This window comes from Gallinula chloropus, assembly GCF_964237585.1.
Source record: "Gallinula chloropus genome assembly, chromosome: 22".
Classification (NCBI taxonomy): Eukaryota; Metazoa; Chordata; class Aves; order Gruiformes; family Rallidae; genus Gallinula; species Gallinula chloropus.
Genome location: NC_140107.1, coordinates 6,102,141 through 6,130,032, shown reverse-complemented (window position 1 = coordinate 6,130,032; position 27,892 = coordinate 6,102,141). Strand labels below are relative to the sequence as shown.

General features: G+C 48.9%; 1 protein-coding gene across 1 annotated transcript in view; it reads right to left on the bottom strand.

Moving 5' to 3' along the window:
• Nucleotides 1–23,250: 23,250 nt before the first annotated feature.
• The window catches only part of GRIK3 (glutamate ionotropic receptor kainate type subunit 3), a gene marked incomplete at both ends in the record, with an annotated part of 113,288 nt that continues 108,646 nt past the window's right edge, over nucleotides 23,251–27,892 (bottom strand). The window contains 3 exons of the mRNA XM_084274322.1: nucleotides 23,251–23,445; nucleotides 24,510–24,760; nucleotides 24,981–25,203. Of these exons, the coding sequence (XP_084130448.1) occupies nucleotides 23,251–23,445; nucleotides 24,510–24,760; nucleotides 24,981–25,203 (669 nt within the window). The remainder of the gene's footprint in view (nucleotides 23,446–24,509; nucleotides 24,761–24,980; nucleotides 25,204–27,892) is intronic.

Here is a 27,892-nt window from a genome sequence, read left to right as displayed (position 1 = left end):
ATGCTGTCTCTGATTCACCCCAACTGACTGGGATGCCAAACCAGACAGGTTTACTGGGGCTGTGCAGGTACAAACAAGCTGGACACCTGGGGATGTGCCTGTTGTTGGTGTGGTGGGGACGGTTCGTTCAGCAGGGCTTGAACCATGGATGGCAGCAACTCCTCAGTCAGCTTCATCCCTGTCTCAGCTCTGTACAAGCTGCCTGGCCTCCCTCAGCTCTAACGAGCGCTTGAGCCATGCAGAACAGAGGTCCCATGGTACCCACCAGTGGCTGCTGAGAGCTGGTGCTTCTGCTTTTGTCTGTTCTGTTTTGTTGTTCTGAGGATTCCTTGCCCTTCTCCCCAGCCTGTGATGCTGCAGCTGCTGGCAGCTCCAGAAAGGCACACACCAGCGCTGCTGGCCCCATCCTCCACTCGAGCTCCACACCTTTCCTTCCTCCCTGCAGACTCTTTCTTTGGGCAGCAGTTAGCCAGTGAAAAGAGTTTTCTTTTTATTATGGTTTTTAATATTCATGACACATGCAAATTAGAAAACAGGTAATTGTCCCAATTAACACTAAATAGGTTTTTCTCACGCATCTTGAGTAATTTGATGCTTCTGCTTATCTCATAAAAAGTTTCCTAGTGGAACTGCCTCAGACTCTGTGTTCCTACAGAGCCTGCTGAGCTGCTGTAATTAAGCTGTGATTAGGCAGCTACAAATACATGGCTTTGAATACAACATTGCACTCGTAGGGCAACTAGAGATAATAAAGCGATCAGATCAGCTAACACCTAAGATCCATCAATAGTGGTGAGATAAAGCAGGTCAGCTGCAGAGGCTGGGTTCCCACGGACTCTAAGCCATGCTGGACTGAGGCCGTTCCTGCTGGAAACACTTGGCGTGGCTGCGGTCCTGCTGCCTGGGGTATCACTGGGCCGGTGCTGAGGGACCCGGCCTGCGTGGTGCTGTGGGGAGTCACGTCCCTGCTCAGCTCTTCTGATGGAGCAGTTAACTCCATGGAATGATGGCTTTCCCTTGGGATTCCTGGCTCCTTGCACAGTGGCTGGCCCTGGCTGGGAGCTTTGCTCTGTCGGCAGCTGGGCTCATGGGGAGCCCTTGCAGAGGGACAGCACCGGACAATGCAGAAAGTCCCTGTCCTTGTGGGTATGTCCCAGCACTGGGAACACAAGGGTTCAGTCGAGGTGCCCACAGCTGGTTTTCACTGCGAGATGACTGGGAAGATTGCTTCCACTGAGCACTTGGCCCCCTGTCCCACCCTTTGTATTGGAGAATGGCAATAAGTTCCCCTGCTCCGCTGGCTGATATGATTTGGGCTCTGGAGGGCTGTGATGGGCTGTTCAATGGGCCAGATCCCCCTTTCCACCCAGAACAGAGGGTATCTCTTGGGCTTAGAATCCAGAGGCACGAGGTTGTGTCACTCAGCCAGGAACATGATGTATCTCGTGGCCTCTGGGCCCAACTGCAGCTGTTTGTAGTGTCAGGGAACGGCTCTCAAATAAATTACAGCTGATATTTCATCACAGCTAAAGAATAAACTGGAGGGAGTCAGGACAATTCAGTGAAGAAAGCAAGCTGACAGTTCTTGAATAAATGATTCATTATTCACTCGGCTTTGGCTGTTCAGTGCACTTGCCCCGACTCCTGAACAGAAGTTGGCTCGTTTCAAACCCCTGCTGCATTTCCATTTCTCTGCTGTGACCTGACGTGACAGCTGAAATGTTCATAAACATGCTTATCTTTTGAATGAGAAGTTCTGTCAAATCTGATTCTGTGAACTGCTTGCAGAAAACTCGTATCAGCTGCTAATTTTCATCCCCTTACATCTCAAACACCATTTGTGAGCTTTCTAACGCAATGTTATTTCAGTTTTAAAGCACTTCAGGAAAAACAATGTAGGATTGTTTGGCAAAAGAGGCAGTTGTCTAAAGCGCTGTCAGAACAAGCACTTTCTTTTTAGCAGCCTCTTTTCTCCCTATTACCTCTCCTACCCGGCTTGTTACTGACTGGTAAAACAACACAGACACAATCCCAACATCCCAGAGCTAGACTGGAGCTCTTGGGTTGCCTTTGGATGTGGCTTGGTGGCTCTGTTCAGGCCAGTTAGAAGCAGATGCCCCTTCCATGGGTCAGAGGTTGAAATCCATGGATGGAGGCAAGGACTGATAACCTATGTGAGAGCTGCTGCTTGGAGATAGACTGCTGTGCTGGGGGGAATGTCTGCCTGCCTCCTTGGTGGCACGTATGTATCAAGCTAAGTGCCTGCTCTTGAGCTGAAGGCAGTTTTTAAGGGGTTGGGAAGTGTCATGGATTTTGCAGAGTCTGACATAATGTGGTGGAAGCGTTCCAGTGATGTGAATGAAGAAGCAAATAGGGAAATTTGAAACTTCAGAAGGTTGTGCAAGAGCAAAGAGCTGCACTGGAAGGAGTGTAGCACGGAGAGGGGATGGCACAGCCTGTGCTTAGGTGGAGGGAGAGAAGTAGAGAGATGGAAGAGAAAGCAATGTAAAGATTTATGTAAGATCAGCACTGAACAAAACATCCAAGCAAAGAAATCCCAGACAAAATTCAGAGAAAGGATTCAGAAAGGGGTCTGCACTCTGGAATCTGAGATGTGTGGGCAAATGGGATGTGTGCTGTGCCAGCACCTGAAAAACAGGGAAAATACCTGTGAACAACTGGATCCAAGCTTGCCAGGAGGAAACTTCACCCAGAGGGTTGTGAACCCATCCCACGTCATCACAACAACATCACAACGCTTGCTGTTCTAGCCTCAGGCAGCGTCAGAATAACCCCAGAGAGCACTAGCAAGCCTAGGCTTTGGTTTGGGTTGTTTTGCACAAAGAACTCTGTCCACGTACGTGCTTATTCAGACTGGGAGGAAACATACAGTAGGGATGGAAAACTTCCCTTTCATTGCTAATTTCTCCATCTGTTTTCTCCCTTTGCTTTGTTCGCTCGCAGTGGTGCGTGGGTGCTTGTCGGAAGGAGGGCGTTGCAGAGCCGTCGCACAGCTTTTCCTCAGTAAACATGATTTGATAGTCACTTCAAGTGAGGCTTTTGCAGTAATTCTCCCATTTCATTCCTTTATGCTCTGCCAATCCAGCTGAGTCCTGCTGCTCCTCTTTGTCCCTCTGGTATTCCAGCCCAACCCTGTCTCTCCCTCTCCCCCCCTCCATGAATGCACAGAGAAGTATTTTTTCCAATTTAAAGCTGAGCAGTTTTTATTTGTAGCTGTAAGTGGGTCCATTAGTGCTGGTCAGAGGAAAGCTGAAGAACATTTGGCAGATAATTGGGCTTGGGCCCATCAGAAGGTCTTGGTGCGGAGCTCGCTGCACTATGTGCTGGTAAAACATCTGTGTAAATAGCTCTGCAGCTGAGGTTTCATTAGAACTGCCCATCATGACAGTCCTCTTAAAGCTTGAAATACACCAGGGACTCCTCTGTGTCTATCCAAAATAGCAAGCTCTCCACTTAGCGAGCCCCAGACCAAAACTGGGGTCGTCTCATTTAGATGTTCCCGCTGTAGGCGTGACTCCAGATTCTTTGTTGGAACGTGCTGAGCTATAAAAGCCTCACTCTTCATAGTGTCTCATTAGTTTTGGAAGAGGTGAGGCTGGGGATGGCATCCAGCTGTGTCCCACAGCTGAGTCTATAATTTTCCAGCCACATCTGGAAAGGGGGAGAGATGTAATTGGATGCAAATGGTCATCTGTCACAGTGAAAAGTGTCTTTCCTTTGAAAACAAGAGTATACCTTTGGATGAGAGGAGGTAATTCTAGTGTTTGGGGAACTGAGCGACAGCCAGATACAATCTCAGGTTCTTTCCCCAACTCTGTTAAAAATTCTGCTCATTTTTTGCCTCATATGCCCATTGGGTTTTTCTGGGGCACCTCACCACTGTGTCCTGACCCTGGTTTCCCCATGTGTTTGGCAGCTGTGCCCATGCCCAGCTCTGCTGCTCGCTCTGCTGCGCTGAGCTCCTGCCTGCTGCTGGCTTGGGATGCTTCTGCATCCTGACAGTTGTCCGTGGCCTGATGCTCACTGCAGCACAGGGCTTGCTTCTAGAAATGGCATGCTCTTTGTCCAGGTGCCTGCCAGAGCATCAGAACCACCTTTGGACCAGGAAAGTGAACCTTCCATGTGATCTCTTAAAAACATTTAACACTGAGAGAAGGTGCAAAATGCACCTGACTGAAATCCTGATGCCTCTCTGTATCTCCCATGTAGGGCAGAGGGAGCTCCTCCTGGGTCTCCATCCCCAGTCTGTTATCTGGGAATCCCAGCCTGTCCTTTGACTTTTTGAAGGCATCACCCACCCGGCTGGGTTGTTCTGCTTTTGTTATCTGTACTCCTGCCCTCTCTGTGAAGTGCTGGAGCATGTGCCGTGCAGACAGGATCTCACTGCCTTGTCCATCCCCAACACTGCCATGGTGTAAGTCTGGGCTGTGGGGAAGAGGTGAGGTTGCATCCCTGCTGGGAAATCAGGAAGGGATGTTATTTAATGTTGCTGCACCACTGAGATCAAGTCAGAGGACTTGGTGTTTGCTTTCGGAGATGTGGCTGGTGCTGCACAGGATGAATACCCACCGAGGAGGGAGTTTTCAGACATGCAGATTTGTTTTGCCGATCATCATCTGTTCCTTCTGTGTGCCACTTAAACTGCCTGTTGTTATGCAAATCCCGTAATGTATTTATGAGGGCTCTCCAGAGATTTCAAATGGCATCTAATCTGGTTAGTAGATCCATTCTGTAAGAGACCTGTGTAACATTCAGCTAAAGAGCAGATATTGGTATTTTATGCATTTGACTAGACACAGCAGCAGTTTTTTATCCCATTCACCAAGCATTTCAATGCTCTTACCGACCTGAAACCCATGTAACTGCCAGAAGAATAAACACACGAAGAAGTGGGAACGAGCATGTACAATGTAGTTACAGCTCCTGATGTTGTCTGCGTCAGAGTCGCTGCAAACAGCCAACTCGCCTGTTCTGGGGAATTAACTGGGACTGGCCTGAGTCTGTGCTGGGAGGAGAAACTCCTACAACAGTTGCTGGTGACTCTTTTGCTTGCAGTGCTTTTCCCTTCCTGAGAAACCCATCCTGGTGTCCAGAGCTTTTGAAGCCCATCCGACAGCACAGCCCCTCCCCTCCTGACCCTGTACTAGTTTACAGACTTGAGCCTGGAGTTTCTCTCTGGGGAGTCACATCCAGGTTGTGCTGGAGGATGTTGCACTCAGCATCTTTATGCTGTTTCTCTCTGTCTGTGTAGCTGAATTTGTTCAGGTTTTCATTGTCTGAAGCTGCTTTTCCATGGCCGGTGGTCAAGGTGATCTTGCCCTGCTGGAGCCTTTCTTTCCATTGCGCCTTGTTCCCCCTTGCACTGGGTCCAGCTTGGGGCTTCAGGGGCTTGCTCTTGTCCACACCGTGTCTTCCCTCAGGGTTAGGTTGGTCCCTGCTTCTGTTTGGCTCAAGATTTAGCCAGTTACTTGTTTGATTTGCAAGCAAACCTTGTTTTTCCTGGTACTGCACCTTACGACTCAGGACAGCTCCACGTAAAGCTCTGTAAAGTCATGGAAACACAGAACGTTAGGAGTTGGAAGTGACCTCAAAAGATCATCTATTCCAAACCCCCTGCCACAGCAGGATCACCTGAATTCTCTGTTCACACCTGCCCTGGATAGGGTGATGCCTGTGGCACTTGCAAGAGCCCTGGGGCTGCTGGTCTCATCCCAGCATTCCCACACCGTGGCCAGGTTGTTCTCCTGTGTCCTCTCTACTGCTTTCTCCTTAGTTGTGGGATGCCCAACAGGAAACTGATGCATTTTTATTCTGTGTTTGATTGATTAATATAATTATTTTCTTGCAATTAAGTCTTTCTACTTTCCTGGCTGAGCTTAAAAGCCACATGTATCCTCTCAGAGCATTGAGTTGCAAAAGCTCATTTCTAACCAAAAGAGTGACAGCACAGACCTGATCAAACAGCACATTTAGTTTCTGTTGGTTGATACAAATGTCTCTTGATTTTTTTTTTCTTTTTTTCAAATGCTGAATTAGAATTAGATTAAGGAAATTAACTCAAAAGTATCTTACTGAAATAAAAAAGGTTAATTTAAAAAATCTCTGTGTTTTGACTCTAAAAATAAGTTTAAAAGGTAAATGTCTTCAACAGAGCCTGCACAAGTGTTTGAATAAATTTGATATACATGAAACACTATCAAATTAATCTTTCATTTGAAGCCTAGGAATATCATAAAATTCATAATGGTAATTTCCCCCCAGTCATGGTACATTCTGGAAAGACAGAGTTGGGTGTAATTCTGGTCTCCTCCTCCTGTGTGGCTCCAGGCTGGCTCCTCTGCCTGCAGTGGCCATGGAGTGCTCTGCCATGAAAGCGCATGGGGAGGCTTGAGGGATGTCCCCTGCTTCCCTACAAGGCCTTCCCCTTCCCCTTCCCCTTCCCCTTCCCCTTCCCCTTCCCCTTCCCCTTCCCCTTCCCCTTCCCCTTCCCCTTCCCCTTCCCCTTCCCCTTCCCCTTCCCCTTCCCCTTCCCCTTCCCCTTCCCCTTCCCCTTCCCCTTCCCCTTCCCCTTCCCCTTCCCCTTCCCCTTCCCCTTCCCCTTCCCCTTCCCCTTCATTTCAGGGGAACATTAGTAATTAGGAACTCCACTCTCATCAAGGAAAATAATTAGTGAGAATGCATGCAGTTTACAAAAGCAGCTCAATTAAAGAGAATAACAAGCTTTTTACAGCAACAAAGGAAGAACAGTGAGTAAATAAAGTAAATAAAGTTGTAATCAGTGTGATCAAGGCAGGAATTGGATTGATATTCCAAAAGCCTGATGTGTGTCCCATGGGACCACACAGAAATCAACCCACGTTTTAGGGACAATATGACACCTCATTAATTGTAAACAATGAGAAGAAGTAGAAACCTGACAAATCTGATTTTGCTATAAATTTCTTTGGAAACACAGATTTTGACTTGTGGGATTTTTCACAAGGGTCTGTCTGTGTCCCCTGGCTAAAATGCTGTTCAAGGGAAGTTTAGAAACAGACTGGCTGGTGTTTTAACTGTCATCCTTAGACCTCCTTCCTCTGAGGGCAGCTGGGAAGCAACTGTGGATGGGAGGGGGGATGTTTTTATCGCAGGTAAGGCCTAAGCAGCTTGTATATATGGCCAACAAGGAGCTGCACAGAACAGTTGGGCATTATATTACCCTAAGTGAGCCCAGGCAGACATTCATGGAGCTGGGGCAGCTCCGTGGGGCACAGAGCTGGGCTGAGTTCTGTAGCAGAAAAGGATTTAATAATTTATATCTTACTTTGGTATTTTTCATTCTTTCTCCTTTTTCTAACGTTTCCAATATGCTCAACTTTCTCCCCCTCAGTATTTTTCAGTGGAAAAAGAAAAATCATTGGAGTGTCGTAAAATTGATGACTTACAGCCAATTATCACTGAATAAGCACCTCTGCTTGCTGGATCTTTCCCTTTAGACAAGGCAATGCATCACAGCAAGGTTCTGAGCAGTTAAGTGTAGAAATACAGCAGCCCACCCTGTCCCCCTCATCTGTCAGAGCAGCGAACCCTCAGCACGTGTCCAGCGAGTCGTGGAGGTGAAACCTCCATCTTGGAAATAGAAGTTGGTTTCTTCTAATTCAGTTACATTCCCACGGTCTCCTCTTGCTAAAGGTGGTGAAATTGTGTCTCAGGTGAAGAAAACAAATACTCCACGCTCTGAGCTGTGTATCAGGCTCGTGGGGCACCCCAGAGAGATGGGGTATTCGTGTTCCCAGTGATGGGGAGATGTTGTGGGGCTTATGAGAGACTGCAGTCCTCCTCCAGTCAGATAAAGGTCAGTTTCCAGTTGGAAAACCTGATAAAAACTTGCAGAGGTGTAATTCTAAAGCTTGCTAGTGTTGCAGCACATGGCTCATGAAATCAGCCTGCCTGTGCACTCCCAGATCCTCCTCCACTGGTTACAAGTACGTGGTACCCACCAAAACCAAGCGGTAGGCTTTGGAACCATCCAACATGGCTTGGTACAAGGACACCTTGGCCAGCCCCAGGCCCTGCTGTGTGAGTGTCTCCCAGTGTTAAGTTGTGCTCACACTCACCATGTGCTCCTGAGCAGCCAGCAAACCCTCACCCCTCCCAGCAAAGAGCTCCTGCTGCTCTGTCACTGGGGTGGGGGCAGAGACGAGACAGGCTGTAACTGCTCCCACCAAATACTGCAGCATCTTGAGAGGGAGTTCCAGTTTGTACTCTTCCAGGTTTTGGATTATTCCCCCCCATAGTATTACGAACGATTTTTCAAATGTAAGCTTACTGTTGATGTGACCCTTGCCTGTGAACTCTGTGGTAGCTTGTATCATAATGCAAAGGGCGGCGTGAAAAGAGCCTTTCCACAAACCCACGCTGATCGTCGGGGGGTACCTGCAGCATGCATGAAAAATCAGAGGTGATAGGGCTATTTCAGCAAGTTCAAACTCCAGCAAACCCCTCTGCAGCAGGGGAAAATGCTGCCTCAGACCCTCCCCATTCACGGGAGAAGGATCAGCCTTTGCATTAAGTTCTCTAAAGTTTTGATAACCTTATTTCCCCCGAGGGAGTTTTCAGGCAGGATAATGTATAGCCCATTGTTGTATGTTCCGAATTCCATTTGCAGGAGATCAGTATTTTATTGCCAGACCAGCATTTAAAAATTGCTCTCTATTTTCTTAGCTTCGTGGGAATTTACAGCCCCCAGAGTGGAAAGAGAAGGATTTTTTTTGATAAGATGTAGGCTTGATTTTTATTTATTAGCTTGGCTGGGAATCCTTACCCCATGGATTAATCCAGCTAGTTACAAAAAGTAGTTACTGAAAATGCCTGGCTCTTTCCTGGAGGGGTGATGTAGCTGAAGCTGGCGGCGTGTGGCCTGGATCCCCAGGCACAGGAAGGCTTTGCTCCAGTTGCAGGCACACACGTCTTCAGAAATGCCTGGTGATCTGAGTGCCCAGCCACCGGCATCGTGAGGCAGGCAGTTCCAAAGGCGAGTGCTCAGCTTTTCCTAAAAATAGGAGCTCTTTGAGGCGTTTCAAGTTTCTTCCTTTATTCCTCTCTTTATGCCATCCTTTAGCAGTCGCTGGGGCCAGCCGTGTATTATACCCTAATACCTCCCCGTAGGCTGCCTTTTGACTGATGATACAGTGCTTTCAGATCCCTGCTGCACCTTTTTGCTCATTCCTGCCATCCAGTGAGTCCCGGCAGAGCTGGCTGTTTGTGGGGGAGCAGCTGGATGATGTGCCCCAGCAGCTGGAATTGCTTCCTCCTCCTCCCCCTCCTCATGCCCCGACTGCTGGCTGCGCTTCTTGTCCTGCTGTGCTCTTGTGACTTAACTGCGAGCTGCTTTCCCCAGCACAGCACTCCAGAGAGGGATGCTCTGCCTCCAGGAGTTCACATCCCAGACTCAAAGAGTCTGAGTGTGCGAGCAGATGAGGTGCTGCTCAGCTGGCCCAGCACACGCTGGGGTGCGGGGTGCCCGCTGTGGGTCAGGGAGTCCGCTGTGGGTCGGGATGCCCACTGCAGGTTGGGGCCACGCTGGGGAGCCTGCTGTGCTCTCTGTGGCAACTGCCCAGCTCTCCCTTCCAGCTGGAGGAGGTGCATCAACTCGCCCAGGGGGTTTCCCATTTGCCCTTTGAAGCCTCAAAAAGTTGAAATACAGACTCAGTAACAGGGCTTGTTATTAAGCAGGTATTCTTTATTGCAACGCTGAGGACACAGGATATTGCTCCTCCTAATCCCATGCTGCTGTCCCCTGCTCTCCAGAAGGATGGAAGGGTTGGTGCAGGTCACAGGAGTTATTCTTGGGGTAGCAGTTTGGCCTGTGTGCCACTCCAACACAGCTGTAGTCAGAGAGCCTTGAAATACACGGGTTCCTTAGCTGATGCATTAACAGAGAAACTCACTAATTGCTAATTGCTGCTAATTAATCCTGTGTATGATTTATCATGTTCACAAGCAGATGAAGTGCATCTTCTTCTCGACAACTTGAGAACATTTAAGCCTTTTTCGGGGCTGTTACATTGTCACGTTTCAAACCCCACAGTCACTGAAATAGTAATCAGCTCCCATCCCTGTGATTACTCCATAACTGTACGTTGGGGGTTTTCTAGTCCTGTGTTACTCCACATATTTTTATGTCATATGGCAAATTGATTCCATTTTAATTTCCACTTTTTTCTGCTGGTGCTCTCAGAGTCTCTCTGTCCCCGTAAGGCTGGTCCTGGCTGTCTCTGTCCACCCAGGGTGACATTTCCCTGCCCGTGCACACTCATAGGTGTGAGTGTGAAGCTGCTACTGTGACTTGCTCCACCACAGGGTGAGCAAGGAGGGCTGGCAGGTGGTGAGCACCACCCCATATTGCATCCTGGGACCTCCCCAAGAGTAAAAAATGGGCTTTTTCCATGCTGAGCATCGTGTTAATGCCACGGAATCACTGGGTTGGGAAAGACCTTTAAGGTCAAGTCCAACTGTTCCTGTCCTGTGCTAAACCACATCCCTGAACACTCATCTACCCATCTTAAATGCACCCAGGGTCAGTGACTCAACCACCTCCTTGGGCAACCTGTTCCACATCCCCACAACTCTTTCAGGGAAGAACTTTTGCCTTATGTCTGAGCTGACCCTGCCCTGGTGCAGCTCGAGCCCATTCCCCCATGTCCCATAACCTGTCACCTGGCTGAGGAGACCATCACCCACCTCTCTGCACCTCTCTGACCTCTGATAAGGTCTCCCCTCAGCCTCCTCTTCTCCAGACTGAACACCCCCAGCTCCCTCAGCTGCTCCTCATAGGATTTGCCCTCCAGCCCCTTCCCCAGTCTGGTTGCCCTTCTCTGGACTCGCTCCAGGACCTCAGTGTCCTACTTATGGTGAAGACCCCAGAACTGCACACAGTACTTGAGCTGTGGCTTGTACAGGGGCACAATCACCTCCCTAGACCTAATGGCCACACTATTTTTGATACAAGCCAGGATGCTGCTGGCCTTCCTGGCCACCTGGACACAGTGCTGACTCATATCCAGTCAGCAGTCAACCAACACCCCCCAGGTCCTTCTCTGCCCCCACAGCCCCCCTGAACTATTAGCTGGCACTTGTAGGCTCTGCTGTTTGTTCCTGTTAATTGTACAGCTTTGCCTGGAGGTGTCTCTGCTCATCTTCGCAGTTCATTTCAAGCAGAAAAGTCTGGATAAAATGGAGATAGCCAGAGTTCTGTGCCTGCCTGTGCTTACCTGTGCTGGGGCTGGAAATGTGTCCAGTAAAAGCCTCTTTGGGATCAGGCAGCAGCATTGGTGGTGCAGCTCGATTTCTGGATCCCCTGCAGCAAAGCTGAGTTCTGAGGTTTTCTTGTTTGTTAGCAAATAGAAGGGATACACATTATTTTCTTTAGCATTTTATGGCCTTAACTTGCTGCCAGCTTGCAAGGAAAAAAACCCTTTTAAAGTGTTTTAGTCCAGCCCTTCTCTCCCAAAAGGTCTGCTCTTCTCAACCAGCCCTGGAGTAGCAGCATGGGCTCTGCAAACGTCGTTGTACTTGTTGCTTCTTGATAGCAACACTAGATAAATGGATCTTCCCTTCCCTCCAGGAGTGATGACAGTTTAAAAATGCCCTGTCCTGCCTCTGTTACCTTCATTTGGCAGATTTTTGGTAGTTTATATAATTTGGCAGTGATCCTCTTGTCTAAACCATGTCCAACATTTCATGCAATAAACTTAATGGACTTTTCCATCTTTGAACAGCTGAATTCTTTCGGAGCAGCTGCTCTGGGTTATTGATGGCCTAATTAGAGAGCTGCCTTAGGCCTGCCACCAGCCCAGGAAAGACTTTTTTACATATTCCAGTGCACAGAAGCAAAGTGTTTCCGAATGAGTTTGCTTAAAGGAAGGGAGCACCCACGGTTTGGGTCTGTAGAGGCTGGAGAGGACCAAATGGCCAGTGTTGGGAGCACCGTTGCGATGGCTGAACAGCCAAGGTCTGACTCCTGCAAGGGGTGTGTGCTGAGGGTTGATCTTTCCAAACTGCCTTTAAACCCAGTGGCAGGAGTACCAGCTGCCACTGTGGTTTCAACACAAAATCTTGTGTATTTTTTTGGGGTGGGGGGTCTGCCCAGCCTGTGCCCATCGCCAGCCTGGGGACTGTGTGACGAGGCCGAGCTGTCAGTCTGTAGGTGCCTGTAGCCCTGGCAGGGAAAGGGACATTTCTGTCACTGCTATGTTTTTGAGACAATCTAACCAATTTCAGATTGCGTTTTAAAATTTCCATTGGAGGCTTTGTAATGAAAATAATTCCCCCCTCCCCAGCCCCTGAAAAGCAATAACGTTGCCCTTTCCACCCAGCTCCGTTGTTTACTTCATCAATCATCCTTGCTTGGGAGCTCATTTCAAAGGAGTGCCACAGCAGCTTTCTTGGGTGTGAAAATTGAAATTTCAGTTCTCGTACTCGCACACAGAAGTAACCTGGAACGTGTCCATCCATCGGTGAGTTCATCCAGGCTGCCTCAGCAGACCTCGATTCAGAGGGGAATAAGAATTCAAACTTTACTTTCTGGGACCTTTCTGCAGCATCCACCTAAATTGCACCTTCAGGATTGTAAATTTGTTTATCAGACCTTTCTAGCAATCGACAGCCACGGAAAAAAAAGCCTAAAAGGGAGGAAGAACAAATTCAGATGATTTCCAAATCTCTTATTTAACAGTCGTGGTCATATAAACAGTTATTTAGCTCCGAGTTGGAGTGCTCAGACCTCACTGAACTGGCCTGCTGTCTGCAGATGGAGCTACTAGAGATGACAGGGGCAGAAAATACACCTCCCTTAACTAGTCTGGAAGGACCAGGTCCTTGAGAAGCTGTTTGGAGTGTAGTCTTAAAGGTAATCACGCATTTGTAAGCAGATGCCAGAGGGCTGCTCTTTCCAAACTGCCTTTAAACCCAACGTGCCCATGGTGTGTGCTGTAAATCCTGTTAGAAATAAAGAAAGAAAGGCCCCACCGAGCGATTCGGCTCTCAGAACCTCAGATGGGTTTGTTTGTGTTATTTTCATTTGCCTGGGTAATCGAATTTGTTGGAATTAGGGGTTTGTCTGGATAATAACATTTTCTAACCCTCTGGAACAGAAGAGGGCTGTGGTGAATACCGATGTATGGAGTGCTGTATTGATTGGAACAAACTGGCCCTAGATAGCATCAATTACCCACTTCTGATGGATGTCTGCTAGCTGGCTGCCAGGTTTGCACTGCACAGTATCAGCTCCCATTTCTGTTGGCTAGAAATGCTCTAACGAAAATGTTCCTTGGCCTTTGCTGGGCGCCTCTGGCATGGGGAGAGCAGCACTGGGGAACAGGGCATGCTGGCATCCCATTAAGCTGGGGTAACCCAGGGATCCACAGCCTATCACACTCCTATTGATTACAGTATTCAGTTGGTGACTACCCTGCTCAGCTAATTGCCCCTTCTCTAATGTTCTTTGGTGATTACTGAAGTCAGGTGCTGTCAGGTGCTTGGTGATGGGGATAGGGGCACCTGTAGTGGCTGGCAAAGCACCCTGAAGGCTGTTCCCCCACCTGGATCTTTGGGCTGAGGCTGTGGAGACAGATGACAAGTGGTGGCTGCAGTTTGTGTGAGTGTGGATGATAGCTAAGCTGTGTTGTACCTGAGCCAAATCCTACCCTGTTAATGGTCGAGGATCTGTAATGTAGATCATTTGTGTTCTTGGATAGTTCTACGTGGAGAAAACATGCAGCAGCTACACTTACCTTCCTCAGTTTCTTTGGGTTTGTTCAGCCCAGAGACAATTTGCATGATGGCCCCTCCTGCTCAGGCATCTGATGTGGCCAGAGCTGTTCAGCCCTGCCAGCTCGGCACACACAGCTGACCTCATGTCCATGCTGAATTCCCAGGCAGGAGGAGAGCAGGGCCACACTGGTGGCCATGGTCCCTTGTCCCCATGGTCCAGCCATGGGTGGTCCCCAGTGTGTGGGAGTCTCTCCCCAGATGGGAGCAGCCCAGGATGGCTGATCCTGGCCAGCTCAGAGCCTTCAAGGAGGATTGGGGTTAGAGGCAAAGTGTGTTTCGTGCCTTGGAAACACCAGGCCAGCAAGGCAGCAGGGTAATTCAGACTTGTTAGTATGAACAAGTGATAAAGCTCGGCACGTGAGCAGGGCTTTGGGGTCTGATTATGCTGCAGCACATCAGGAGGACCAGCATTCATCCTAAAAGACAAACCATTCCAACTGCATTACCTATTGTAGCTGCATGACCATCTGCAGGGTAGATTTGGATGGGCATTGTAGTAACAACCTGCTGTTAACACCCAGGTACTCGTGTCTCTGTAATGCTCCTGTGAACTAAAGGAGACCTCCTGCACCCTGCTCTGTTCCTGTCTGAGCAGACAAGAGTGACAAAGCCATTAGCTCAGAGCATATTCGTTAATGTGGCATAAGCAGCTAAAGAAGATGTATTTATGCTCCTTCATTTGCAATTGATAATCTCAAGAGTGAGAGGCTGGTAATAAATTTTCTCACTGGGGCTTCTGTCCCTCGGCTGCCCACGCTGCAGAAGGGAACAGACAGCTCATTTACATGAGATAATGAAACTGCAGCAAAATAGTGGAATTGCAAAGCAACTTTGTTTTAATAATGACAGATGCTTCTGAAACACTTTAATTATATTTCTTGGAGCAGGTTTAGCTGGGCCACGGAAAGGGAGAGCTGAAATACTGGGAATAAAACCCATTCCCTTCCCAGAAGTTGAAGTCACTTCCTGACCAAACCTTCCCTCCTTTGCTCAAATGCTTTTCTGGCTGAGGAACTGCCTGGTTTGGGTCCTGAGAGAGGACTGAGTCTTCCCAGGCAGACAACCCTCACAACAGTGGAGTGATGTGGGCTGTGGGCAGGGCTGTCCCACCACTGGCTGGGGGAACTGCCTTGATTCCAGCTTGGAGCAAGAGGGACAAGAGCCTGGGCAAGTCTGGGTGCTGCAGGCATCAGAGCCTGGGGAACTGCAAGTTCTTTTGCTGTCCCATGGGAATTTTTGGAGGCAGCTGGGAATGATGGGGATCTCCTGTGGGTTTGCTGCCTGCAGCGGTCCCGGAGGGGCAAACGCCCTGATCCTGCTCCCCAGCCCCGCTAGGTCTTCACAGAAGGAGAGCAAACCATGGGGATCCCACTGTGGGATGGTTTCCTTCTGCTTCCCAGCACCGAGGAGTGCAGGAGGCTGCCTCCAACTCTGCGAGTGGGGCAGATCTCCATGGTTAATGATACCTGCAGTACCAGCAGTGGAAGCAACAGTCTAAACTTCTCTGAGCAAAAATCACTGGTGAAGTGTAGCAGACACTTTGCTATGAAGATGCAGGGAATGGGGCATAGGGAGGAAGGTAAATGCATTAATGGGAAAAAAGCTGTGATGAGAGTAAACAGCATGTCAAAAATGGAAAGAAATTCCGTCAGTAGAGGAGGATGGAAGTAAGTGAGGTAGTACTGAAAGGTAAAAAGCCCTGAAAGGATGGGATACTTGTGCCTGAAATCTTTTTGCAGCCCACTTTTGGTCTTTTTGGCAATGATTCATCTAACCCTGTGCTCTGCCATGATACCCCTTTGTTCCTGCAATGATCCCCCTTTGCTCCTCCGATGATCCCCCTTTCCCTTTGGCCAGAGATGGTATTCTGGTTCCACCCGCTTCCCTTCATGCCCAGGAAGAGAAGCCACTCCAGACCTGGTACTCCTTCAGCCAGTGCTGGGTGTATTTGGGGTTGTGAAGCATTAGTCACTTTGCTAATCTCCAAAAACCCATTTCAAGGCACATTATATCCAGAGCCCATGTGTTACCTCAGTGCCACCAGAAGAGTTCTTGTTTACTAGGCTCATGCTTTCAGCCGGTGTGTGAGTGTACTTAAATAGCACCATTGATACTACTTAAAATAAAAGGTGTCAGCACCCTGGCTTGCCCCAGCAAATTGCTCAGCACTTTCAGCTCTTGAGATGTCCCTGGGCACTGACACCTCCTGCTGAGCTGCTCCTGCTCGCTCATTCTGGCAAAGGGGCCTGATTCTGCTCCAGTCTGGACCCCTCCTTGGCTCTGCAGTGTGGTGAAGACCATCTGTGTGCCACCCCCCATCTCCTGGGTGTCTCAGGGAAGAGTAGCTTTAGGAAAGTTGGTCTTAGGTTGTGGCACCGGCTTGTTTTTATGGTTTTTAATGTCTGGGAATGCAGAGGAAAGCCAAGGCTGTGTGTCTGTAGCTGCTGATGGTGTTTCTGCTGGGATGTGAGGAGCAGGCAGAGAGGCTGTCACTGGCATCAGGCATCCCTGGGGCATCCTGATCTGCTGTTGGGGGCTGGCATGGCCCTTAGCCCACCCTTCTGCGGGCAGAGGCATGCTCCTGCTCTCCTCCCCTTCCTTGCTCTTCAGGGGAGCATGTGGCCTTCAGTTTTCTGGTTTCTTTTCCTCTGTTTACCTGAGCACCCATGAGCCAGGTATCATGCTTTCCCAGCCAGCATCCCAGATTTTTCTAGTTAAAAGCAGAGCATTAATACACAATGCTGGCCCCATTGCAGGTTTGGTATTTCAGTTCCTGGCTGAAAATACCAGAGAGAGTAGTTGCCCATAAATTCTTTAAGGAAAACACCACCAATTCTGCCAGATGCCACAAGCAGGTTTGACTTCAGCCTTGGTGCTCAACAAAGGCTCAGGGTAGGTTTTGTTTTGTGCCACCTGCTTTGCTGTGAGCTCCTGAATTCACTTAATCACTGGGTCTCATCTCTTGTTGGCATTACGTTGTGGTTCTGCAGCCTGTCCCTGTTCCCACTCCGTTCCTCCAGGAGAGGGGTGAGGGGGGTCTCCGTGGCTCCTTGCTGACTTCCCCAGTGTGCGAATCACTTCAGTTTCCCATCCGTGGAGTGGGAGATGGAGGTGGCACGAGCTGTGCTCACCCAGTGTACTCAGCAAACTTGCTTGGGATGACAATAATGCCACTTCTGAAAGATCCTGAAATGCTTTTGATGCCTGAAAGGTAAGGGCTTTTCAAGTGGGAAGTAATTTTATTATATGTAACTACAGCTCCCTGTTTCCATGGTTGTTCTGGGCCTGTGTGATAACGTTCCTACCCGCTTCTGATGCGTAGCAAGTCTCTCTCGGTGTGTTGAACCCACCATGTGCCGCATTAGAGGAGAAGCTGGATTTCCCACTGTCCTCATTCTCTCTGGTCCATCCCCAAATTGCCATTAAGGAAATGGGGTGATGAAAACATTTAGATCCAAACTTGCCCGAGTCCTTCCTGAGTGACAGAGTTTGTGTTTGGTTTGAGGGAGGAGGGAAGAGTTGGTGCTCATAGCGATGGAGGTGGCTGTGGTTCATCATCCGTCCTTCCTGGCAAGTGGGCCTGGGAGGTGTCACAGCTCTGACATCCAGGGTCAGGAAAACACCAGCTGGCAGATGGACTGCTCTCAAACCAGGTTTTGCTGGAATAAATACAGGTTAAAAACTGTTCTCTCTGCCCAGCTGAAAAACCAGAAAGTCTAAAGGTGCCTGGCCGAGCAGGGAGGTGGGAGGACGGGGCAGAGATGCTCCTCTCACCATTTCCTGATCATCTCCCTCCTTTGCCCAGAGGGACTAATTGGTGCTCAAAGAAAACCAATCTCCTTTTTTATGAGTGAAATCTGTTGTCTGATTAATTATTCATTTGTAGCATGATTGGCAGCTTTGCAGTGCTGGGTTCACAGTCGGTAAAGGGTGATCTGTTGACTGACAAGGTTAATTGCTGCCTCGCGTTCTTGGTGATAACGATTTATGTTGACAATTCCTGGTATTTCGAGCTCAGACAGAGGTTTGCTGTGCAGGGTCAGCCAGCACTGCCCTGTCCTGCCCCGTGCTTCCCTCTGCAGACGGGAGCAGCCGTTCCCTTGCTGCAACCCTTGGCACGTGGGAAGGGATTTGGTTCCCAGAAGCAGGTCTCACACACTCAGCAATGTAGAAGCAGCTTTGCAAAGGCATCAGTTGCTTTTTACCTTTTTTCCCCTTCTTCTTTTTGACATGTTCTCTGCATATTGATCAGGGTTCAGAATATAAAAGCGAGACTGAGCTCTCCTCTCAAAGTCCCTCCTTGATGGGAGCGTCAAAGCTGTGGATGTCCAGGGGGCTCCACTGAATAGAAATGAGGAAGATTTATGAGGGTGACCCTTAAAAATAATTAAAATGGGAAAGAATTGTCTTTCAAATCTCAGTGTACAGGTGGTGGTGACTCATAGGGGTTATTTAATAAATGCACAAGGGCAGTGCCTTCCATGCCAGCCTGGCACCCCAAATATTCCCAGGGCAATGCCCAGTGCTTGCGGTGAGGGAAGGAGAGGAGGGCTTTGGGGTGCGAGGGTCCACACACTGCAGGGGCTGGGCTAGGGGTCCCTGGGTATGGTTAAGGGTCCCCAGGGTTGGGATAGGGATCCCTAGGTATGGCTAGGGGTCCCCAGATATAACTAGAGTTCTCTGTGGCTGGGCTAGGGTCCTTGGCTTATGGATAGGGGTCCCTGGGTATGGTTAAGGGTCTCTAGGTCAAGGCTAGGGGTCTCCAGGGCTGTGCCCCTGCTTTTAGTTTCTTTTATTGTAGCTTCAAACAGCACAACTTCAATCACTCTCATCGCTCCCATGCTGGAAAACCACAGACACTTTCTCCCTGCTTCAATATAATAAAGCAGAGTCATAAAGATTTCAGACTAATAAACACTGGCCTTTAGGGTGCTTTCAGCTTTTATCAGGCTAATAAGATTTTTGACTTACATGGGAAGGGAAAGCAGGTAAACAGAGCTTTTATGAACCTTGGAGCCCGCTGGGGACCTGTGGTCCTGTTGGAGGGGCTCAGGCACCTTTCCGTAATGAAAAGCACCCACAGCCTCTGGGCAAACCACGCTGGGAAGAGCGATTCTGCAGATGCCTCTGCAAGGAGTAGCCACACTCAGTGATTTGCCTGATACCAAACTGTCCATAGGCACATGAGGACACAGAGCATTACGCTGTCTGAGCCTCCCCATCCATCTTACCCCCATTCTGATGGGATCTGTGCTCCTGCTCCGAGGGTTGTGGGCGAGCATCACCACTCCTCAAGGGTGCACCCTCATGAGCAGCTCAGGGGTTTGGTTGGGAATTGGGGTTTTAATCAGCAGCTTTTTAGGACCAGTTGTCTGGAGAGATGGGGCTGTCATCCTACAGCTTGGGTTTAGGTATGAAATTTCAGTGAGGAAGGAGGGAGTCGTTCAGCAGAAACCAGGTGGATGCTGCATTATTTTCTAGAAATTATTTTTTATTTAAAATTTAAAACCATATTACTTCATACAGCAAACTGTGCACTTTGATATATCACAGTGTCTTAAAAAGGAAAATAATCAGAATTTTTTCTTTTGTCTTTTTTCTTTTCTTTTTTTTGAAATTTTATTTACATCAGCCTAGAATGATCAGCAAGTAACACAGTTACTATGAAACCAAAATTGTTACAAAATGTTTACAAAAAACTATATTCATAGAAATTCTGCATGTCCACAAAGGAAAATCCCCTGAATGTCACGGAGACCATTTTTCCTTTTATTTCCCACTCTTTTATGTTTTTTTTTTCATCTTTTTTTTTTCTTTTTGTCTTTTTTTTTGAGAAACATGTCAAAGTAAGGTACAGACAGGAGAAGGGCTTGTGATGCCGATGCCCAGCCAGCCCTGAGCACCCTTGGTGACACCAGTGCGGGGACTGGGTGCTGGGCTTGAGGGTCCCTGTGCAGTTTGGCTGCTCAGGTTAGTGGGCGCTGGGTGCCAGGACCTTGCGGGGTCCCTTTGCAGTGACCTTCCCAGAGACCCGGCTCCACAGAAGCACCCACTGGAGGAGGGGAGTGGTGGTCATCCAGAGCTGGAGCTGGTTCCCCTTTGCAAATTCCATCTCTTTGTGGTTCTGTCATCTCCACATCGTGCCCAGCACACGCTGTTGGTTAACTCCAAACAAAAAAGCAACCCCAAAGCAAGCCACCCACTGTACCCCAGCTCTGTCTTCTAGGAGAGCTGGAAGGAAAACAAGTGATAAAGGGACAGTGAACTGAGGTGACAAGAGTTTAGATGCAGTTTAATAGCCCAAACCTGCTGTTTTCTTTATTTCCTCCTCTTTCAGTCCCTCTGCCCACCAAGCCAAGAAAGGAACTGGTTTAACCCAAGTTGGAAGTCAGGTGATTTTTAAGACATGAGTTGCTGATAGTCACAGCCAGGTCCCAAGATAGTGTGCAGAGGGCTTTGTCCTCAGGTCTGTCCTTCTGAAGTCTCCCAACACATCTCTGCAAAAGCATCAGGCTCACTGCTGCTCCCCGGGATGAAGGCAAGGAGCACACAGGGTACACTGGAATGGCACCAGACTCCTGTCCCTGCTAAGCATGAATCAACGCTCGGCATGGATCTGCCTCTGGTTTGGAGGAGGAAGGGGTGAGGTCTGAAACCAGCTCAGCTCTCTTGGCTCACTGAGAGAAGGGGGGACCTGGTGAGGAAAGGGTGGCAGCGGGCTCGGCCGGGCTCCATACGGCTCTGACGGTGTTTTCAGCAGGGCAGAACGTTTCCTTGTTGTGAAATATCAGACGCTTTAACGATCAAGATTTAATAGGAAAACCATAACGTTGATGCATGAAGTTAGCTTGGTTTCCTGGCTGATTTATGGTCAGTGCTGGGAGGGAAGGGAAAAGCAGACTCTGCAGGGCTTGGTTGTGCTGGCAGGTAGCCCCAGTGACTCCGGATCCTCAGCTGTCTGGGATGTTTGTGAGTAAAATCAAATCAAACGGGTATCAAAGATGAATAAATGGGGTTTATGGCATAAGTGATATTTATTTATGAAGAAAGAATCTGCCAGGGAGCAAAATGAATCCTGTTTGCTGGGGTATTTTATTCCCTCTGGCCATTTAAAGCCAGCCACAGGTTTTGTTTTTAACTCAGCCTTCATTGTAAAACCTGCAAAGGAAACATAAAGTCTTCTGCTCTGTCAAGCTGAAGGGTTTGCAGGGAAATACAGGAAGGATGGGGTTGGAACTCTATGAGGGGGTTGGAACTCTATGATTCTTGGGGTCCCTACCAACCCTTTACCATTCTATGATGTCCTTGGCTTTGGGAAACAGACCCATACTTCCAGGCCATCCCCTGCTGTAAGAATATGATGCCCATTGAGTTGGCAGCTTTCACCCCAAACTTTTTGTGATCCCTATGAAAAGGTGAAAATTTCCCATCAATTCTTTGCATGTCACTACTCGAGTCAAAACACAACGAATTGCCTTTTTGTGTGTTTGGTTTGGGTCACTATGTTGCTTTTTTACATCACAGGAAAAGAAAAAACCCAAATTAGGACAAATTCTGTTCTGTGATTGGGGTGGGAGGGGAGCAGCTCTCTTCCCTGGAGCTGTGTGCTAATTCCACTCCACTCCAAAGATAACGGAGCCTCGGAAAGAAACAGGTGGGGAAAAAAAGCTCAGAAATGGGCTACAGACAGGTTTGTTCCTTTGGGCGAGGATAAACTTTCCAGAAGGACCTTGCAGCTAAGGGAGGGCAAACTCGGTCAGCTCAGTGACTGGTTCCTGGAGCGGCCGTGGGACCTCGCTGCACTCAGGATGCAGGGCGACGTGTCAGGACGCAGAGCAGCCATCGCCGTACCGCCCTGCCCACCCACGCTGGCATTGGGGTGCTGGGTGCAGGAGGGCTTTCCAGCAGCAGGGGCGATCTGTGTTGGGTCACCATCACCCTTAGGTGTGTGAGGGCAGGAGGTTGCTCTTTTCTTCACCACCAGTGTTTGAATTGGAGCTTGTCAGCACCTTTGCGTACTCTCCAGGTGACATTCTGGGTTACAGTGGGCAGAGCTGGTTGTTTCGGTGTCCCACCAGCCACCCGTGTGGTTCCCTGTGGGCGGATGGAGCTGGGTGATGTTACTCCACCATCACCTCAGATCAGCAGAGGGGTCTTTGGTAATTCTGACTAAATTCATCTGCAGGACCAGCCTTCTGGGTTCAATATCCTGAAAACACCACCACAGTTCATGGAAGGTTTCTTAAAAACATTTGGGGGCTGTTTGCTTAAATCACGTGGAGATGCTGCCAGTGGGGCAGAGCAAGAGGGGTGTCAGGTTTGGCACGTCCCAGGCACGCTGAGACTTTGTCTCACGGGTTGCTGATGCTGTGGAGAGCATTCAGTCCTAAGGCAGCCGTACAGTCCACTCCCAGTGTGAGAGTGAAGGCTCTGAATTTTGGGGAACTCGGTACTGGTTGCCTCTTGGAAACAGCTCTCCTCCTGCCGCTGCTGAAGGCTCTGGACTCGGATGCTTTTCACCCTTCTTTGCAGGAGACTGAGCTTTGTGGAAAGATTGAAGGACCTGGAGATCACGGTGTCACCCTGGGCACGGGCTGAAGGTCAGCCTCAGGCGTGAGGGTGGTGTCACTGGGGATGGGAGTAGTTCCTGTGCACGCCACGCCATCCTGTCCCTAGCCAGGAGTTCAGCTCTGTCCAGGCTTACTCTCTCCTTCATAATCAGATGTCTTGGATCTGCTGATGATTGTGTGTGTTGCCTTCTCCCTCCACAACCTCATGGACTTCCAGCCGCGGGTGGCCACAGCCAGCACAGCCACAAGGTAAAGGGAGAGAAGGCACAGCCTTGGCCATCCCAGTGCTTCACAGATACCTTTGCCTTTCCTGGCCATCGCCGGGGTGCTGTGTGTGTCAGTGTGGGATGGATGGTCACGCAGGCGGCTGCTCACGCTGCACCTGACCAAGTGTTTCTTTTATTGCCATGCTTACAGAAGCCTTGCTCGGGGGCTCCTCCTTACCCACTGAGGGTCAGTTTGGCTCAATTCTGTTGCGCCTCCGTGTGTTATCGGTATGTAAACATCAGACTCCTGGATGGTAGTGTGGTTGGACTCCATGAGGCCTGTAGGATCGAAGCGTTTTAAAAAAAATAATAAAGGAACGAAAAATAACAAAACCAAAACCAGAAAAGCCCCAAGACCCGTGTTACAGTCCGTGCTTTGAAGTTTTTGCTTCTGTGCCGGTGATCGATGCAGCTGTGTTGTAAAGGCCTTGTTCTTGAAATGAACCAAACCAGGCTTATATTTTTTTTTTCTGTTTTTTTTCTCCTTGTTTTTTAATCCTTTCTTCCCTAGTTAAGAGCGCATCCAGCCTTGTCTGCTGTAGTTCCTTCCCTCCCGCCACCCTCCCCCCTGTTCCCATTCCCTAGGGAAACACAGGTGTCAACCCAGTGTTGCAGGTCATGTTGTCCTTCCCTGGCAGCCGTCGGTCGTTGAACGTGTGCATGTTGATCACGGCGTCCGTCTTCACCATGACGGGTGGCTGGGGCTTGTGTTTGACCCGTCGCTGGCAGGTGAGTGACAGCCGGATCTCATCGGCCATGGCGCTGCAGAAGGAGCGCTGGGGAGAGCAGGGACAAAAAGTACTGTTACCCCTGGCAAAAGGTTCTGCTAACCTCTCTGTGAGGAGGAGGATGCTGAAACTAGGCTCTGAGGAGGGCGAGCACGAGGTTTCAGCTGCATTTAAGGCATCAGCTGTGCCCAGTGGGATTCCGGTGATGCAGGGGCGTCTGGCTGACCCCTCTCTCCTCTGGCAAGAATTGTGCCTTTTGACTAAATCCTGCAAAAGGCAGAGCTATAAGGCGGCTGTTGGAGTGCTGGTGCTTTGTGTCATCCCTGCTGGGGGTCTGGTAGATTTATCTGCTGGGGGTCAGAGGGCTATCGAATCCTGCTGGGCTTGCTAGTGAGCAGTGTTCCTCCATCTATCTAGTCCATCACATGGGCAGCTTGCTTTGATTTCTGGTCATGCACGCAAATGCACTTTCCACTCACTGTACCGTGACACACAAGGATAAGGGTAAGGCATAAAAGCAGTTCTCTTGTTTTATGAGCACTAATCAGCCTCTGTGGGTGGGATGGGCCGTTTGTATTGGTGTTGTGAGAAGTTGATAGTATAGAATGAGGCTTCCTGATGGACCCTGACGAGTTTCTTGAGGCTCTCTGAACAGGAGCAGGGAGAGGAGATGGAGACTTGATGTCTGTATGCATTATGCCTGGAATATGCTACACGAATGCATGTGATAGTGGTGAGTGGATGTGACAGTTCAGAAAGGTCCCTCCCAGGGACCTCTGTCCATATTTTCATGACTTATGTGACAGCTTGCTCAAAGTTACCCTACAATTGTTTCCTAGTCTAGATACTGCAGCAGCAGAGGACCCAGATCAGTGTAGATGTGGTTTTCCCCCGACCTGAGGGTGTCTGAGCGGAACAGAGCAATGAACTGTAGGGGGTGGCATTTTGGGGATGCTGCATTTCATCCCTTGGGCTGCAGGCACTCAGACCTCCAGGCAATAGGAGCAGGGCTGAATCCCTCTGCCCATCTCCCTGCCTGTCTCTGGGGCCAGTGTGCAAAGTCCTCAACGTCTGGGCTAGTGGTGATGCAGGGAGATAGAGGAAATCAGTACCTGCTCACGCTCTGCCGTTTTGCGTAGCTTGTAGATGAATTCCACCATGGCCACGAAGACAGACAGCACCAAGCCTGCTGCCAGAACGATGAAAATCCCACCGATGTTTTGGATGCCCAGAGCGCTGGCTTCCTTGTTCTCATCCTCGGGACAGCCGTTCCCTCGCCACCACTTCTCCTTCATTACATGAAGTTTGTCCTCCTCCTGGAGCTGGAGGATGGCAATGGTGATCTTGTCCCTGTACGGTGACCCTGGGGAGAGGGAACACCATTACTCACAGAGGAAAAGTAGGACAAAAAAAAAATCACTCAAAGCAGGGAATGTGTCTGTGTGAAGCCAACCTCAACAGGCACACAGCGTAAGCTTTGGGATTTGGAAATGGGCTTTTGGGGTGGACACTCGGTCCCACCTGTTTGTGGTAGGTAGTTCCCCTCCCCGGGTACCTACAGAAATCCCACCGCTGTGGCTTACCCATGGGAGTCCCAATCCCGTAGCCTTTGGAATCGATGAGCCCCCCGATCTGAGTCAGGTTGCAGTTCCTCTGGGTGATGTATTCGATGGTGGTTGACTCCATCAGCAGGGCGTAATCGGCGGTCAGGGTCCGCTGGATTCCTTCCTCGTTGTTTTTAACGAGGGCGGTGGGTTTGCTGCTCATGAAAGCCCACATTTTTTCAAACGTGGAAATCTTGGATTTCTGGAAAAACCACACGCCCCACCCCCAAAATAAGAATTAGTCTTTTTATTTGCCGAAACCTCACATCTTCACAGTCAATGACACCACCAGCTTGAGAACAGATCACATAATGGAACTTTTACCAGTGCGACCTTGCCTTAAATCCCTCTCCTTTCACTGCCCAGCGTTGCTTGGCTTGGTGCTGCCCTAACCAGCCACAACCCCCAGCACACATCATGTTGTGCAGACACTCCACAGTCACTCACTGCTCCAGAGACCTCATCCCGTAGGTGGGACCTAACAGAGGTGCAGCAAGACCCTGCCTTGATGCCCTGCAGCACTTGCTAGTGTGACAGGCTATCAGTATATCTGTTTAAATGGATTAATTTCCTAACTGGAATTTTGTTTATCCTGAATATTTCTGCACAATGAGAGAAGACAGAGAGCATTTCAGAGGGCATGTTTTTGTCTTTCACACACACTATTATATTTTTGTCTTTCCTCGAGCATTGCAAGGAAACATGTCTCCTCTGAGATATGTGCAACTGCCAAACAAATTTAACATATCCACATAAACAAAGGCATAGAAACATTCCAGAAGATTGTCTTAAGGCTAAAAATAAACATGGATATTCTTTCACTATCAGCAGGCATTCTGTTAAGAAAGGAGGAATATGTTTTCTAGCTTGCTATTCATGTGAATGTCTTTCTTCTTCGCCTGGAAAATATGTTGAGTGAGAAGAAATATGGTTATTTTATGTCTTTCCATAACATTTGAAACATACCATTTATCTGCAACCACCTTCTGAATTGTCTCTATGTAGGTTGTCATAAAAGACATAGCTGGCTTCAGCCTGGAAAGGCTCCCCAGGAAAGGCCCATCACCTTCCTCACCAGCCAAGCTTCATCCATACAGCTGAGGTCTGGAAAAGCACTTGGATACTGAGGCTCATGTCTATGCTGCCGCCTGCTCCTTATGTGCCACTCTTTTTCTGCCTAATTTCTTGTTTTTCCTTGGTTTCTTTCTTCCCTCTTATTTTATAAGAGGCAGCTTAGTCAGCCAAAAGCTCCTTCTCTATGACACTGCGTAGCAAGAGCCTGAAGCCAGCTGGTAAATTGACGGAGCTGGTAAGTGCTTTATCTTGAATGAGGGTAACTGCTCACCATTGGCAGCATGAGGAGTTATAGGGATGGAGGCTGCTTTCTGGTTTAGCTGTCTAGTGTCTCTGTTTCTGAGTCTGTCCTTCTATGAGAAAGCAGGAGATGGAGCCCCAGCCCATCCCAACTGCTGCTATTGCATCTCCCCCTCAACTTTTCAGCATCACCCAAAGTGTGCCAGCACAGGTTCTTCTGATAAAACCACTACAAATAACGGGAAATTAGCTCCTGAGGTTTTACATTTCAAATGCTTTGCCTGTCCACCTTCTTTTTATTCAGCACATTTAACAACAGTTGAAAGCTCAACACCCCAAAGCTGGTTACCGTAGCGTGATGACAAAGGCTCTTCCTCTGTCTTTAACCCGGTGGGCTCATTCTCCTGACTGAAATACCCACGGACTCATTTCTTCGCAGTTAAAGCTCTTTGCTTGTTATAATCCACTTGATGAACATGCAGTAGTGGATGTGCCAGAGCAAACTTCATTTAAGAGGCAGGATAATCTCCCTCACTTGAAAATCTGGGCCAGTGCCTGCAAGGTAGATTTGTGGCGTCTATCAAACCTCAAAGAACAGCCAGAACTGTAGCCTCCAAAAGGATTATTAAATATCTGTGCATTACAATGCATAATTGAAATGAATCACATACTCAGCTTGCTGATAACGACTTGTTTAACATTTATATAGTTCACATCAGAGGCCTCTGGGTTCACTGGCTTTCCCTTTCTCTCCTTCTCTTCCTGCATTTAATGCTCCTTGGGTGTTGACACAGAGCTCTTAAACAACATCAGTGTTCTCCCAGTTTAAAGCATAGAGCAGAATAAACTGGCAAAAAATCAATAGGCTGCATTTAGTGAAGCTAATAGGACTTGCATGAGGCATTGTAGCTCTTCAGGCAACTTAAATTACACGAGACAGGGCTCCCTGGAAGAGAAAAAACCACTTTTCTCATCCTAAATCAGTGCTTCTGACCAGCTGAAAGGACTTAATTGTGTTTGGAAATGCCAGGAGGAGCCCAGCTTTCCCTATCCCGGCTGCGCTGCTTTGAGCCCCCTCCAGGCATCCTGGGTGGAGGGCATGGGGATGGGGGCTCCCGTGGCAGCATGGGCACTCTCTCTGCTGGAGCCCACCTGGGAGAGGGTTTGCTGGGATGAGAGCTACATGTTGCTGCTTGCCTAAGCCTCATGAAACAGCTGAAACAAAGACTGGGCAACCCAGGGCAGGGCTGTCCCCCTTAACACACCGGTGGTGGCAGCGGTGGCCTCATCTCCCCCAGAGCTGAGCTGTGCTGGCTCCCTCAGCTCTGCACATGTCTCAGCTCAAGGCAAACTCAAGCTGTAGTCTCAAATCTCACTGGGAATTTATTTCCTATTAGTTTCTTTAACTTAGAGATAAGAACATCCTTTTCCGAGGGAAAATTCCCCAACTGTGATTCTCAGCACAGCACTAGCAGTTTGATAGACCTGGCTATTTGTTAAAAGTCCAATCTAGAAGCAATTGTCAGTCATTGTGAGAGCGGTCATCAATCAAAAATTGCAGGAGCAAGTGCAGTGGG